The sequence below is a fragment of the Silene latifolia genome, chromosome 1 (genome assembly GCF_048544455.1).
Source record: "Silene latifolia isolate original U9 population chromosome 1, ASM4854445v1, whole genome shotgun sequence".
NCBI lineage: Eukaryota > Viridiplantae > Streptophyta > Magnoliopsida > Caryophyllales > Caryophyllaceae > Silene > Silene latifolia.
The window spans coordinates 1,088,359-1,104,209 of record NC_133526.1 but is presented as its reverse complement, the minus strand read 5'-3'; the positions used below and the strand labels follow the sequence as shown (position 1 = coordinate 1,104,209).

Below are 15,851 nucleotides of genomic sequence, written 5' to 3'. Positions count from 1 at the left end.
TTCAAGCATATGTTATGATTTGGGTCAAGTTATAACGAGTTCAAGCATAAGTTATGATTTCAGATAAATTGGATCAAATTTGTTTGCACTTAGGTTTATTTTGAGTAACTGGATTATACATTTGATGTAGTACATCCTATGGTATAGTTTTTGAGCATTAAGAAAAAGTTTTTGAGTTTATATTACTTAAACATTAATCTCAAAAGTTATATTATAACTCAAAAAAATTACATATAAGCTCAGAAATATTTGATTTTTGACGTCAAAAAACTAAAATGTAATTTATATAAACTCTATAGAACTCAAAAAAATACACAAAGGCTCAAAAACTCATTAAGTATGAGGTAGTACATCTGATGTACAATCCTTTTCTCGTTTATTTAAGGTATAAGTTCTGAATTGGGTCAAATTGGAGCAAAATTGTTTGGATTCGAGTATCAATATTGACTTTATGGTTTTTGTGTTGAGCCATAAAGATTGATTTTATAGACCTGGCAAATGATTAATTTGAGCTTAGTAATTGTGTTGCATGTATTTGTAGGTGGGCTAGATCTTGTCGTGTCGTGTTAGAAGTGAGTGGATAATTAGAATCTTGTTCATTTTGCGTTTGTTTTTATATTCGAAGTCTAATTTAGATAGATTAAGTCGTTTATGGATTTGTGTATTTTGTTATTTAATTATCTACTCCGTAATTATTTGCATGTACAAGTTAATTTTTAGACCAACCATTAAATGATTTTTTAAGACAAATTCAGGCTTATATAAACAAGTCAATACGGTTTATTTAAACAAGTCGTAGCAAGGACACAAGGAGTGATAAAGTCATATTCAACTTCATCAAACAAGTCAGAGCGGGTTTATGGTTTTGAACATATCCATTCGAGTTAGTCTAGGTTTGATTTTAGTTCAACCCAACTTATTTGAAGCCCTATAAATTAAGTTTAAACAAGTTAAAAGAGCGGAAATGAAAAAATACGGATCAAATGAACGGGGGCTAACTGAAAACCATGTCCCCGCTCTATTCTGGTCAATTTACGAGCTCCCCACCCAGGTACTCGATCCTTATATGAGACGGTCTCATATTATAGACATTTTTTTACACTCCTTTCGTCTCATGCATTTGTTATTTACCTTCCTTAATTGTATTCAATTACGTGTAAGAGGTATTTTAATTGAAGGTGTTAAATTGTTAATGAATGGAATGGGGTAAGTATATACGATTACACCTTCCTTAATTGTATTCAATTAGGTTTGCTGGGTTTCTCTTAAATGCAGCATTGTGGATTTACAACAAACAATATACTCATTCCGTTCCAATCATTTGTTTACGTTTTATATTCTATGTGATGGGTATTTCAATCAAAGTTAAACAAATGATCGGGACGCAAAAGGGGAATTGTTTATTGTGGATCTGTTGAATTTCAAGGATTAAGCTTTAATGGTAATTGGTTGGTTGTGTTATACTACTTTTATTATGATAATTTAGCATCTGGGTTATAAAAGTTGGCATCTTTGATAAAAATGTAGTCTGAATTTGAAATGGGATTATCACTTTTGATCTGGAAAAGTTAGGGTGTGTTTGGATAGGAAAAAAGGAAGGAAAGGGAGGGAGGGGGGAGGAGGGAAGGGAAAGGAAAGGAAGGGGAGGGGAAGGAGAATGGAGGAGGTGATTTTCCCTCCAAATCTTGTCTATGTTGGTGGGGAAACAATTTGCCTTATAGGAGGGAAATAGAGACATTCATTTTCCCTCCCCTCCAAATCCTTCTACCTTCATTTTGCTAATCAAATAATGGATTTCTCAACCTTCCAATTCCCTCCCCTCCCTTTCTTTCCAAATCCCTCAATCCAAACACACCCTTAGGGTTTACGTTATTTCAATAGGCTGAACCGTTTAATCCACTGGTGGAGCGAGGCGGACTACTAAAGGGCTGGCTGCTGCCCTCTGGCAATGGAAAATATGATTCTGTTAGTTAACGGTGTAACACTCTCGATTATGTTTTCCTAGGCCCTATTCCTTTCGACTGAAACTAACGGTGAGCTGAACTAAACTGGAATTAAGTCCAAAGGAATAGGATCGTTCTGTATTGTATTTATGATTCACCTTATACAACTTTTTAGTCATGTTTGATCCTCCTCACTTTGATACCCAGCTTCGCTACTGGTTGAGTTCTCGTGAGATATTAGCTCTTACATTACCCTATTGTAGCAAGGTCTTATCATATACATACAAGTTTGTGCTAGTTAACATCAGATGAAACACGAGTTTTATTAATCGAGAGTTTTGAAATTGTTTTTCTGCACTGATGTGTACAAATCTCTGGTTATGATGTAAAATGTCGTCTTCTTTTGGTACTCCAACTTATTAAGCTCACAATAACACAGCCTCATCACAGAGAGACTGATGTATGTGAAGATTAAGAGGAACATGAAACCTAAACCCAGAATTTAGAAAGGGTTTTATAACCACAAGGCCCCTTTCTTGGAAATGTTTTAATATACTCGATGAAGCACGTCTCTTTGTAAACCGGTGCACCGTTATTGTGTTCGTAGAGCTCTTTGATCGGTCCATAAATCCTAGAATGATTTTTGGTGCTTGGGAGGAAAAAGGCCCCAGATGATAACCTTGGTCCTTCGGTACTGGGCACTACTCTGTGTACTGTACTTTTGAAAACATCATTGGTAATAAGCTGCACATACAAAACCGTAATTAGCATCATTTTATTTAGTCATCGGGCTGATGAAAATGTTGAAATGTCCCATTTGTCCTTCCAAAATATGATCTCTTTGCTTTGATTTGTTAAGTTCCATACAAAACTACATATCTATGTTTGTTTTTTTGTGTTTAATTGTTATTCTGTATGTTGTTTTAGCAGTCTTAGACTTTGCAAAATGACGTAAAATGAAGATTACAAGGGTGTAAATTTCAGGGTAGTACCTGGAGCAAGTCACCGATGACAACTAAGATAACATCATCCTCAAAAGTCACATCTATCCACTGATTTTCATGGTGAGCCTGAAGTCCATTAACGTTGTTTTGGACGAGAAAAGTGAGGAAGAAAGGATCGGAATGCTTGGATGTGCTCATGGTCAAGGAAGGGTCGGGACATGGCGGAGAATAGTGGCTCACCAACTTTCGAGCTTCTATGCATCCACTTGTTCTCAGGTAATCACTCCTTAGCCCCAATGCCTCAGACATCAACTCTGATAACGTCTCTTTCAGCTCAGTCGCATATGTCACATAATCTGACATTTCTTTTCTGCAATTTTGGCAGGAAATTAGAAAATCATTTAGGTGTTTTATAAACATTCTCAAGTGCTATATAATGTTGAAAGTTTTAGTATTTTTTTTTTACTTATATGATGGAATAAATCTAAATGACCTAAAAACTATATGTGCTGCTCATAAAAAATTCCTGTAACATCATTTGGGGAAGTTTGCTTATGTCTGGTCTCCTATCTCGTTATAGACGAGAGTCTTTAAGATAATAGGGTAATGTTGTTGTAAGTGAAACCTTCATATTCAATGTTTGTTATTAGGCTCATACCGAATTGGGATAGTGGCCGGCTCGCAAGACTAACGTCTTTACGGGTTGAGTAATTTCAGTTTGCTAGTTCAGGTCACTTCCGGTCAATGTATACTAGTTTGATCAGTCGGTTTATTCTCCTATCCATTAAAGGTTTTTGTTTCAAGTTTTTCATTTTGTGTCATGTTTTGCTGTTTTGGATCCAATCAGTTTGGGTCTGGTAAATCTGGTGACGGAACTAGGATTTCTAGCTAGGGCGGATAACTTAGATGACTCAAAATTAGTTTACTTAGATGTATAAACACAAACCTATGAATTTAATACGGAGTATTATAATATGATATATCACTATAAGTTACCTGCAAATACTCGGCACAAAGGCCTCAGAATCCTCAACAGGCTGATCCTCATAATGAGCCGAAAACGTGTCCTTCCATACCGGATCAAATGAGATTGGATTAATAGAGAGGTGATACCGCACCTTCTTGGTTGGATCATGGGAGTAATACTCAGTCTTCAACTCCATGGGTTGCTCATTGAACTTTTTTACACCTTCAAGCATATCATTGATGCTTTCCTTAGGCACTCCATGACCGACCACCTTAAATATTCCCCATGTTTTTGACGCGTCAAGAATTTCAGCCACAATCTGCTTCCTCCTTTTCCCTTCACCTTCGAAACCTCGAAGATCAATGACCGGAACTTTGAGGTCCCGGTTATATGTCTCTACTGATTCATCTTGCCACAACTCTGTTTGGTTTGTGAAGATTTTCGGAACTTGGGTTAAACCAGAATCCATCATGTGTTTCACAGTTGCTTTCGCATTTTTGAGCTTATTTACCTCTTCTTCTTTACTATAGTTCGAGTCATTTAGACTCACGGAGTTCATATTCAAAGTAAGGGTAGACATTTTAGTGACAAATCTGAGGGATATATTGTAGAGTAGTATTTGAAGTAGTTACTAAGAAACTCAAAGACTAACATTCTATATATAAGATGATCATCTGTAGTATAATACTACTCTAATTAATCAAATTGCAATATTTTTTTTATAGTGGTTAGCACATTATTGGCTTTGATTAGGCTTAACATTATAATATTGTTACAGTCGCAAGTAAGATAATGTATTTTTAGGCGAGTTATTGTGTTGTTTAAATATTAGTTGCCTAATATCGACAATATATATCGGCATTCGGCATGGCCAATTGAAAATGCTCTAGTGGTGACGATACTTCGCGTAATGACTTAATATTCAATCTATTTTTCGTATATAATTTTTTTTTTTTTTTGACGGGTTTAGTATATAAATTTTGAACATATATGTTTTGAGTAGTTGGATCTTACACTACATTGCAAATTTATTGGAATATTAGTTGGTGATGTAGCTTTACTTTTTTTTTCCTGGTGCAAACTAGCTTGGCATTTAGCTTAACAGATAGCATATTTGGTATTCCCTCCATCCTCGTCATTTGTTTACCTATTCCATTTTAGGGTGCCCTTAGTCAATTGTTTACGATTCTATTTTGGGAATGCCTTTGATGGACAATTTGATCATCCACACTCAATTTTGATCCACTTATCATCCAATAACTGGTCTCTTCCTCTTTCCTTGGTTTTTGTGCCAAAATCAAAAGGCAAACTAATGACCGGAACGAAGGGAGTATATAATTAAGCAAGTGGTATTTGCTGCTTATAATACTAGGCTTATTTTACATGCAGTGATTAACTACTCTGTGCCAAAAAAGATGGCCGGCAGATAAGCAATTAATAAAGACTAGTAGCATTATTGAGGTGTGAATTAGCATCATGCTTTTGTTCCATGCTAATGATAAGGTATTGAGCTAGCCGGAGTTCGAAAAGACGACCTCTTATGAATTTCATAGATAGGTAGCCCTTCAACGAGTAAGTAGGAGTATTTATTTCATCATTGTGGTTTGTGGATGTGATTTAACCCGTTCTATGGATTAATATCAAAAGAAAATTTCGTTTTCAAACATTGAATGGTAATCAGTTTAAGAGAATAAACTTGGAACTCTTTGTATTGTCCAGTGATAAATTTTATTTTTTTTACACTAAATATCTTTTTGCCGCTACCCAAGGGTGACAAGCTTGAAGTCTATTAATTATTTCTTAGTTACCACTTTAATTCTATTGGAATTAAGATATTTTTTTTTTTTTTTTTTTTTTTTTTTTTTTGTGGAGTGGGGACATCTCAAAGATGTGTTTTTTGAACTCAGGTTCAGATAGACTTAAAAGATATGTGATTTTCCTATTTTCTGCAGGTGATACTGGTTAATGATCTATGGCCTTTACTCGAAGTTACGACCAATGACAATGTCGCTATTGATGTAAGAAACAACCTGGATGGATGAAGAACTTTTGGTTAACTGGTACGTTCTGTCTAATGTATCTCTAGTATTCGTCTATTCTAGCCTGGAATGGTTCACCCAGTAATTAAGAAATTGGACTGTCAGAGAGGCGTATTTTGAACCAAAACTTAATGGTAGTTGATTGGATTTGAGGCCTTAATCTACACATGGATTGCAGGTGCAACCCCAGGCCCCAACCTTAGCTTCATTATCTCACCAAAAAATTGTTAAGCTAATTGTTTACATGTTACGGAGTACGAATGTGTTTTAGTATGCCAACGTGCTATGCAGTAAATGGTGGGGAAGTGGAAGGGGATTTGTGTTTCAGATTTGTTTCTTTTGTAGTCATATGTGTGACTCCAAATCCTTTTGGGATTAAGGCTCTGATGTTGTTGTTGTTGTTGTTGTAGTCATATGTGTGACTCGTTTTTTTGAAAACTGAAAGTTAGCTATTTGTTGAACGAGGAATAAGGTATGGTTTTTATCTGCATAGGAATACCTGATTAGGAGTTAACCTGCAAGCGTAGGTTCGTTTTAAAGTTAGCCATTTACATCAGATGTCGTGAACATTTTCGGTCATATCCCTTCATAGACATTCAACAAACTCATGTTCACGATGAGATTTTTTTTTTCTATTACATTTTTTGCTGGTTTATTTTCTGGATGGGAGGTGTTTTTAGGACTTCAAAATATGCTTCAACCACTCGAATTAATTTTCTCCTTTTTTTTTTAGAGACGCGAACAACTAGGAAACTTCGTTGATGATGCAAAATTTGATTCTTACATTTTTTTTTAAAGGATTACATGCTTGTTTTCTGACTTTTCCATGTTCAAGTCTTTAGAAATTGTCTTCCTGGGAATACTTGTCAAACAAGATGAAACATTGTAAGAAACGTCAGCCCGATTTCAAACTAGTAAACTTCATAGAAGTTGCCTGTATACTAAATTACAATATTGTTCTAATATAAAGTTAATTAATTATACTACTAATCATGTTGGAAAACTTTTTGCAGAAGCCATGGTTGAACTTGGCCAGTTCTTGCTGCCATTACTACTCGTCTTCCCTTCATTTCTTCTTCTATTTATCATCACAAAAAACAAGTCGTCCAGATCGACACAAAACCCTACTCCAACCCAAGGAGATCTTCCCAAATCATACCCAATTATCGGTCATTTGATCGCGGCCAACCAACAAAAGGATAAATTCCAATGGCTTACAAATCTCCTCATATCTTCCCCGTCTTCCACATTCGTTCTCCACCGTCCATTCGGTTTCAAGAGCATCCAAACCGCTGATCCCATTGTCGTAGAACACATCCTTAAGACCAAGTTCCATATTTACCAAAAGGGCCTTTACCATAGGAGTGTCCTTAGGGACTTCCTAGGGGATGGGATCTTCAATGTTGAGGGTGAGACTTGGAAATTCCAAAGGCAAGTTGCTAGCCACGAATTTACGAACAAGTCGTTGCGAAAATTTGTCGAGAATGTCGTTGATTTCGAGCTCTCTAATCGACTTGTACCGCTTCTATTAGAAGCAGCCAAGAATCGGAGAGTCCTCGATCTTCAAGACATATTACAAAGGTTTACTTTCGACAATATTTGCAAGATTTCTTTTGGGTATGATCCTGAATACTTGGATCCTTCCTTAGCAAATCAGGAATTTGCTGTAGCATATGAAGAAGCTACAATGATCAGCACAGCGAGATTTCGTTCCTTTTTTCCGATTGTTTGGAAAACTTCTAAGTTACTTAATATTGGGTCTGAGAAAAGACTCAAAGAAGCTGTTTCTAAAGTAAGGCAATTTGCCTTGGCAATTGTCAAGGAAAAGAAAGAAAATATTTTGAAAAGCTCAGAAAATTCGGAGGATTTACTATCAAGGTTTCTCAAATCAGGACACTCAGACGAGAAATTCGTGACTGATATCGTTATAAGCTTCCTCCTTGCCGGCCGAGATACGACATCGGCTGCATTAACATGGTTTTTTTGGCTTGTACATAAGAACAAACAAGCTGAACAGCAGATACTAGAAGAGGTATTACAAAACAGAGGAAAACAGGGGAATAAAACAGAGCATTTAAATTCCACTGCATATGAAGAAGTAAAAGACATGGTTTATACCCATGCGGCGTTATGCGTCTATTTCCTCCGGTGCCGGTGGATATCAAGGAAGCGACCTCTGATGATGTCTTGCCAGACGGGATGCGGGTCAAAAAAGGTACGTACAATGGCCGACAAGGGGGCCTAACATGGCCGCTATGCAATGAAAAATCTGAATTTTTTTGCTAACATGTTAGTTTCTCTATTGTATTTCTAAACCGGCTCCCTATATTTTTTCGATATACAGTATGTTTTAATATTTGACTTTAAATTCTGGCTCTGCCACTAGGTACATGGGTGACGTACCACCCGTATGCAATGGGAAGACTAGAGAAGTTGTGGGGTCCAGATTGGGCAAAGTACAGGCCAGAGCGGTGGCTCCAGAAAACGGAAAATGGAGTGGAGAAGAAGTGGAGGTTCGTGCCTCGTGACCCATATTCATACCCGGTGTTTCATGGTGGGCCAAGGGTTTGTCTGGGAAAGGAGATGGCGTTTTTGCAAATGAAGAGGGTGGTTGCAGGTGTTTTGAGTAGGTTTAAGGTTGTTCCTGTGGCTGAGGAAGGGTTTGAGCCGGTTTATGTACCCTATCTTACGGCTAAGATGCATGGTGGGTTTCGGGTAAGGATCGAAGAAAGGTGTGAGTTTGAGTGACTGAAAAATGTGTATCAAGAGGGTATATGAAGTTCTATAAGTTTCATGTAGACTAGTTTGCCATTGAATTATGTTAAAACTATTCAGTAATTTTATGTATATCCTTTCTACGTTTTGGAATAGCTATCAAAAGAAATTATAAAAACATATGTTTTGCGTAACATGTAAGACGGTTTTGTATAAAAAATCGGAAAGCTATAATTTTAACTTTGAAGTAGTTAGACGGTTTTGTAGGCCAAACACATCAATTTGTTAAGAAACTACTTTTACAAAAGTTAGGCCAAACAACCACAACTTTTTCAAAAAGTAGTTTATGAAAAAACTCATTCTACAAAGTAAAAGCTATTTCACATAAACTAGGCCAAACAGCAGGATGACCTTTATTCTTATTTTGAGCAGATTACTAATATTTGAAGAATCAGCTTTTTACACTTTATGCTTGCTACTGATCATGCACAATGATATGCTTATTCTCTACTCTATAATGGAACCTGACAATGATTTTGAGTGCCAACTCTCCTCTCCTCTAATTTTCATCGCAAATTCTTATTTGCGACGGGTACTATTCGTCTCAAATAAGAGACGGGCTAAATGTGACCATTTTATGAGAAAATGTGACCATTTTTTCATAGGTAACATTTTATGAACAGTTTATGAGTGGTTACATTTTATCAAAAAGTGGTCACATTTGGCCGTCTCTTATTTGTGACCGTCACAAGGGAGACTTATTGAATTTTCATGTTCAACTTTGACAAAATTATACTCGTTCCATTATTCGGTTGGAATCACTACATGAACATACGACATAAATTTAAGGTAATACTTGAAAATATTTAAGATAATACATCGTGTAAGGAAAAAAAAGACAAGGGTGTTTTCTATATATATAATGAATTATGTTGCGAATCAAATTGGATGGAGGGTATACGAAATATAATGAGAGGTGGGTTTTGCTTTAGGGTGTAGACTAGTAGGAAAAAAATGGAGCGATCATCAGTCTTATTTACGTCGTATCTACTATGACATAAATTATTACCATATTTACTAATTGTTCAAGGGACGAGTGTCATAAAATAAAACTAGTGGGATAAGAGATGGGACACAAAAATGGGACGATCTCAGTTCGGAAGGAAAGGTACCAGCAAAGCTAAGGTGTTTTTTGTCCTCTCAGTTCGGAAGGAAAGGTGTTTTTTGTCCTCCCAAACTGGGTATATTCAGTTTTGGTGTTTACTTGCATTTTTGTAGTGATGCATATATTGTTCTGATTGTTTACAGTCTTTTGCCAAACAGAATAAAACTGTCAGAACTAAATAGTGCATCTCATTTTCCATACAATGTTCGCCACAGATGTCATGGATTATTAGTTCATGATTCTTTTTCTTGTGATGTGACCAAGTTACTGGAGTTATACTCCATAAATAAGGTATCGTATACCCCTTCCCATAGATTGTGTACTCGGTATTGTTCTTGAGGTTCATTTAACACAAGAAAGAATAAAAATAGGTCAATAACCTCTTGTAAGACCATCCCCAAGCAAGGTCAATTGGTAGGTCATGACCTTGCTTGGGTCAAGTTAATTACAAATTAAGTGGAGGATTAGGATGACCCAAGGTAGAGAAGGTCAATTTGTGACCTAAGGTAGACTAAATTGACCCACCAATTGACCCTCCATGTGTCACAATTTTATTGGTTATAACATTTAAAACAAAAAAAAGAGAGAGAAAACTAAATAAAGTGGAAGTAAGAGAAATGTTTTGGTGGGGTAGTGAATATGGTAAATGATTGAAAATGTTGGAAAGTGGAAAAATGATTGGGTTATTGACCTAGGTCGTGACCTTCTGCTTGGGAGGGTGAAAGTGGGTCAAGATTAATAAGTTGTGATTAAGAGAAAAATTCCGATTGACCCGATTAAGTCAACCTTTTGCTTGGGTATGGTCTAACTGCAAAGTGAAAACAATGAGTTTAAGAGCTACGGATTTTGGACTCATGTGAAGCAGCCCGATTTAATTTATTTAACTTGTGGCTTTATGTGAAGCCCAATTTATCATTGACGAATTGGGTTATGCTCAAAATACGAGTAAGATAAATATTTTTTTCTACAGACTTCTTTCTAGTCGTTTATTTTTTTCATCTTTTTTTGTTTTATGATAGTCGGATTTTCTTCTTTCATTCTTTTTTTGGAAGGTTTTGTGTGCTCCAATTTCATTTACACGTGGGTAGAGTGGTTTGTGTGGTCCAAAAAAAGTTAAAAGGTTTAATACATTTATCTTTTTTCTATCTTGCAAACACAACTCGAAATTGACCTTTCTTATTCTCGACCAAATTGCAAGTACATTACGGGACAACTTATACCCCGGTAATTACAAATATGCCATGTGATCTGATATTTCACAAATTCTCATTTGTGACGACACTATTCCGTCACAAGCTTGTGAAATGGCTCAAGAAGACTACTCACTACTGCATACGAAATGGCTCAAACTCTCGGCATATTCTCAATTTCAGCACGATGAATTAATGTTTCCACACAAATAGAAGTGATTATGAGCATAGTAAGTTCCTCTTTAATTTTTAAAAAAGCCCATAACAACAGAAACATGTTTATAGTCGTTCCCGCCCTTTAAAATATGTAAAATAGCCAAAGAAGAAATCTTCAATTAAATGAGATAACCTGCAAAGTGCGTTGTGATGTTGTGTTAGTCTTGCGTAGTAACAATGTGTTAGTCATGCATTGTGATGTCCTAAAAGACAACATTTTCATCCTAAAGGATGTCGTGTTAGTCTGGAACCTGGGTTACGCAAAAAATCGGGAAAAAAAAATTCAATTGCCTTCCGGGATGAGACCCTCATCAATCACATAATCACAGCATTGATGACCTTCTCAACGCGGAAAGTAGTTTGCTATATCGGTTACACTAATCGCATTGATCTGTGACCTGTCAAAATTCGACCCGACTCGAAAACCCGACCTGCCCGACCCGTTTTTTTGGGTTACATACCCGGTTTTTTCGACCCGCGGCTCGTTTGATCCGTACTCGAAATGACCCGTTATTTTAGGATCGAGACCCGACCCGTTGGGTCAAGGGTAAATCATGAATTTTAGTAAAAATATTAATATATTTGAAAATATAGTTAAAAAATTATTTTTTATTACTTAAAATTAAAAATTCAACCAAAAAGTCAATTTTATATAACTTTTATAATATTTAATAATAAAATAATTATTAAAAAACTTTATTTTAATAATTATATCAATATAATTATTGTATATGATGAATATGATTAAAATAATAATTTTAAATATATTTTACTTTTTAAAAAATAATTTTGTAAATTAAAAAAATCGTTTTAAAAAGACGTTAAAAATTATTTCTTGACACGTATTCTGACCCTGTCCCGACCCATGACCCGTATTCTGACCCGACCCAGGACCCGACCCGTTTGAGAGGTCTATACAATGGTAATGGAAATTCCATTTTTTTCCGAACTAAGAAACAATTAAAAGAAGATGCGTTTACTATTGCAGCTAAAACACGCACAAAGGTAAAGCAGTAGGAGTTTGCCGTTAGACGAACACACAAAACACCGCCATAACTCGAACACTTTCCAAAATCCAAACTACAAATCCCTAATTTCCTAATTTCTCAATCTCATCTCCAAGTTATAAAATCAGCTTTAACATTTCTCTGCAATTCAATCATTCCCTCTAAATTTACTCTCTTCTTCATCTTTGTCTTCGTAAGCCTACTTTTTCTGTGTTAGTCTCAATCATGAACAAGAGAAACAAAGCTGATACTTGTTCGTTTCAATATGTTGAAAATCTTAATTTTAAAAAGCACAAAACAAGTTTTGAGATGAATTTCAAACTGTCATATAATGATCTTTTTCCAATGAAAGTGCACCCAAGTATTTGGCCCTGCTTGTACTTAAAAGTCTCAAACTAAAAGCCTTTAGGTCCCACAATATGAATCCATATTCAACTAAAACGAATAAGACAATAACCATCACTAAATGTCTAAAATCCAAGTTCATTTACTTTCCGAAATCAACTTTCAACAAATTACACTTCAAAATGCGATACAACTGAGGTTGCGTCTCTATAATTCGTCATGTGATTCTCAAGATATTTAGAATATTTGTAGCTTCTGTAGCGCGCGGGTTCTGCTCCTGGGCGGCCAATGGCAGCAGGTTTCACGTCGGTTTTATTACTTGGGGCTATGGCATAACAGATTGATGTACGTCCCCTTTCAGCGTTCACAAGCACCCTATGAACGGGTGCTTTGAGTACATTGTTACTCACAACCTGCATTTGACTTCCTAGTGTCACAATCAATGCATTCTGTTGAGCCTTTACGCTCTGCCATTGATTGTTTTTAAACACTTGTATCCCGTTCGCACCACTTTCAAATGTGATCGTTAGCAGATCGGGATTTCTATGCTGAGGTATTCCGCAAGTTAATGCAGGTTGTGGACAACGCGGATACGAGTTTATATTTAGCCTTCTCACCGACGTGAGTCCTTGCTCATCAAAATAGCTTTCGCCAAGCTCAAGACGTTCACTGATGAAACTTAATAATTTTTCAGCAAGTGGTCTGACTTTTGAAGCATAGTATCCAACAGAAGAGCTACATATGGAAAACATTTGGTGTATATTAGTTAAATTTTCTCGTAAAATTTGCTGAGAAATAATTAGTGTATAATAGCTTTCGCCAAGCTCACAGGGAAAATATTTTTGTTTGTGGTCATAGGCTCATAGCCGGTCGGCCTATGGGCATCTAATTTGTCATCTATTATCCATATTACTACACTTTTATGACCAAGTCCACTTAAATAAGTTAAGTAAGACTCGTTTAAATTATCACGAATTCTCACTTCTTATCCGTCTAAATGCAAAAAGTCGTTGTGGGCCAAATATTACACTAATTTTATAATAAGACAAATAATAAGTTGGATGTTACCACCTTGTCTTATTATGTAAAGTGGTCATATATTTGATCCGTCTACACTTTAGACAGATATACCCGTCCAAAGTAAAAGTAATTGTTAAATTATTAACAAAACTTACTTGAATTTGGATGCATGATCAGGGATATTTACGGTTTGTGAGGTTTGTGAGGGCCAGTAGAAGAACACAGTGTCCCTCCAATATTTTGCTCTATCATAAATTCCTGAAAAATGGACATAACTGCCGGAATAAATGTCGGAATATTCACTTTTTAATTCTGCAGCCTTGCTCTTGAGTCGATAAATGGGTAATTCAAAAAAGTTTGTTGCACCCTGCATGGCCCTTTCCATCACTCTTGGGGCGATTCCATGATTGGTGACCTTGTAATTACGTAAAACTAAGTGTTAAATTATCAAGAACAACATTATGTGCTTAAAAGATTATATAAACAATCACTCATATCCAGTTAATTAACTCTACATTTTTAATTAACACACAATTAAAATAATTAATAAATTAATATATCCAACCCAAATTTATACTCCCTCCGTCTCAAATCACAATCATATCTTTACGTTTTTAAAATAATTTAACCCATCAAAATAAAAATTACCAATGATTAGTAAATGGATCAAAATTAATATTAAGCAAGTCGTTTAAATAAAGTCGATAAAAAAAGCGAACTTATAAATTAGAGTGGCCTCATAAATCACACGTAACAAACTCTACATGGCCTTCATAAGTTCATATATAAAAATATATACTCCATTAACAAACGGCCTTGTCCTCTTTAGTCTTTCCTAGGACAAAATGATTGCATTTATCAACAATAAAAAAAAATCCAATAAAAATTACCGTGATTAGTAAATGGATCGAAACTAATTTGTTATTAACTAGTTCAAATTTTGAAGATAAGATAAGAGAAGGGAAATGAGAATATTTGAGCATACTTGAAATATGCCATCAGATATGGCTGCTTGATAGACGGAGTCGAGGACTATTGGTGGCCGACGATTCGTAGGCCCCGTCAAACACACCAGGTCAGCTACTCGTAGGTCGTGGATTGGTTCCTCATATAAAGGAATAGGTAATTCACGGTCGAGCAATTTATAATCTAATGGGAATTGGTTACTTTCACTTAGGAATTCCGCTAATAGTTTCATTTTTTTGTTTTTTTTTTTTTGATTTCCTGCAACTTAGGAAGAAAGAAAGTAGGTGAAGAAGATTAGTATTAATCTAGTAACATAGGTTGAAGATGAAGATTTATGATTGTAATGAAGATGTATAGAAATGTATGAATTGTATTGTAGAGAGAATATAGATGAGAGAATATGATAATGAGTAATCTGAGTAAATTGTATTATGAAACTTATGTTTACAATTGTAAGGAGTACAAGTGTATATATAGAGATTCTGTTATATTAGTCAACTAACAGTCAACTGTTATATATGCAGTGGATGCAGTTGATGTTGGAGATGTTTTGGTTATGAAAATTTTGAAGAATCTGTGGGGGTATTTATACACACATGATCACCTACCACCTATTTCCACGCCTCATCTAACAATCAAACCAACGATTCGTTCTACTATATCCTGCGATGTAACTTAAGTGTTGAGAGAATAATTGGAAGGTGAGGATAATAACGAAGACGTGTTGTAACTGTTCTTCTTTTTCTTCTTTAAGCCGTTGCCGCTCATATTGATGCTAGATGGAATTAATGAACTTTTTGCTTACACTATTACCATAATTCCTACCGTATTGTATTACACTATTACCATAATTCCTGCTGTATATCAGTCACTATCAATATACCACATCCAAATATTGAAGCGAACCCGTCTATGTATGTGGCCGAGCTCATTGATGCGAATACGGGTTCTTGGCGAGAAGATATTTTGAGTGCTCTGTTTTTGGAAGAGGAGGTCAGGAGGATACATGAAATCCCGTTAAGCAGAGATTTACCCGAAGACCAACTCTATTGGTGGCCTAGCAGGAATGGGGACTACACCGTAAATTCGGGTTATTGGTTGGGAATGAGACCAAACCTCGAACTCGAAGCAAATGAGCAGGGTAATGTCACTCACAAAACGAATAGGGGGGGACAAGGTGGGGGCACCCCCATGTGCTTCCCTCTCTCCTCTATTTGGGTCATTTGTGAGAGAAAATGGTATTCGTCACTCCAAAGTGACGGATAGTGCCGCCTTTAATAAAATTTTGTGTTGAATAATAGGCATCTAACTATATACAATCCCACATGATCACC

General features: G+C 35.9%; 2 protein-coding genes and 1 pseudogene across 2 annotated transcripts; 1 reads left to right on the top strand and 2 right to left on the bottom strand.

Moving 5' to 3' along the window:
- Positions 1-2,923: 2,923 nt before the first annotated feature.
- On the bottom strand, positions 2,924-5,373 carry LOC141602913 (deacetoxyvindoline 4-hydroxylase-like). The gene is made up of 2 exons (XM_074422901.1): positions 3,884-5,373; positions 2,924-3,257 (listed from the first exon to the last, which is right to left on the bottom strand). Exons 1-2 carry the CDS (start codon positions 4,432-4,434, stop codon positions 2,924-2,926), a joined length of 885 nt encoding a protein of 294 aa, XP_074279002.1. The 5' UTR covers positions 4,435-5,373.
- Positions 3,058-8,850, top strand: LOC141591832 (cytochrome P450 94A2-like; annotated as a pseudogene).
- A 3,803-nt stretch (positions 8,851-12,653) lies between these two features.
- LOC141591806 (protein DMR6-LIKE OXYGENASE 2-like) lies at positions 12,654-15,276 on the bottom strand. The gene is made up of 3 exons (XM_074412288.1): positions 14,537-15,276; positions 13,707-13,966; positions 12,654-13,266 (listed from the first exon to the last, which is right to left on the bottom strand). Exons 1-3 carry the CDS (start codon positions 14,747-14,749, stop codon positions 12,702-12,704), a joined length of 1,038 nt encoding a protein of 345 aa, XP_074268389.1. The 5' UTR covers positions 14,750-15,276; the 3' UTR covers positions 12,654-12,701.
- Between the last annotated feature and the right edge of the window lie 575 nt (positions 15,277-15,851).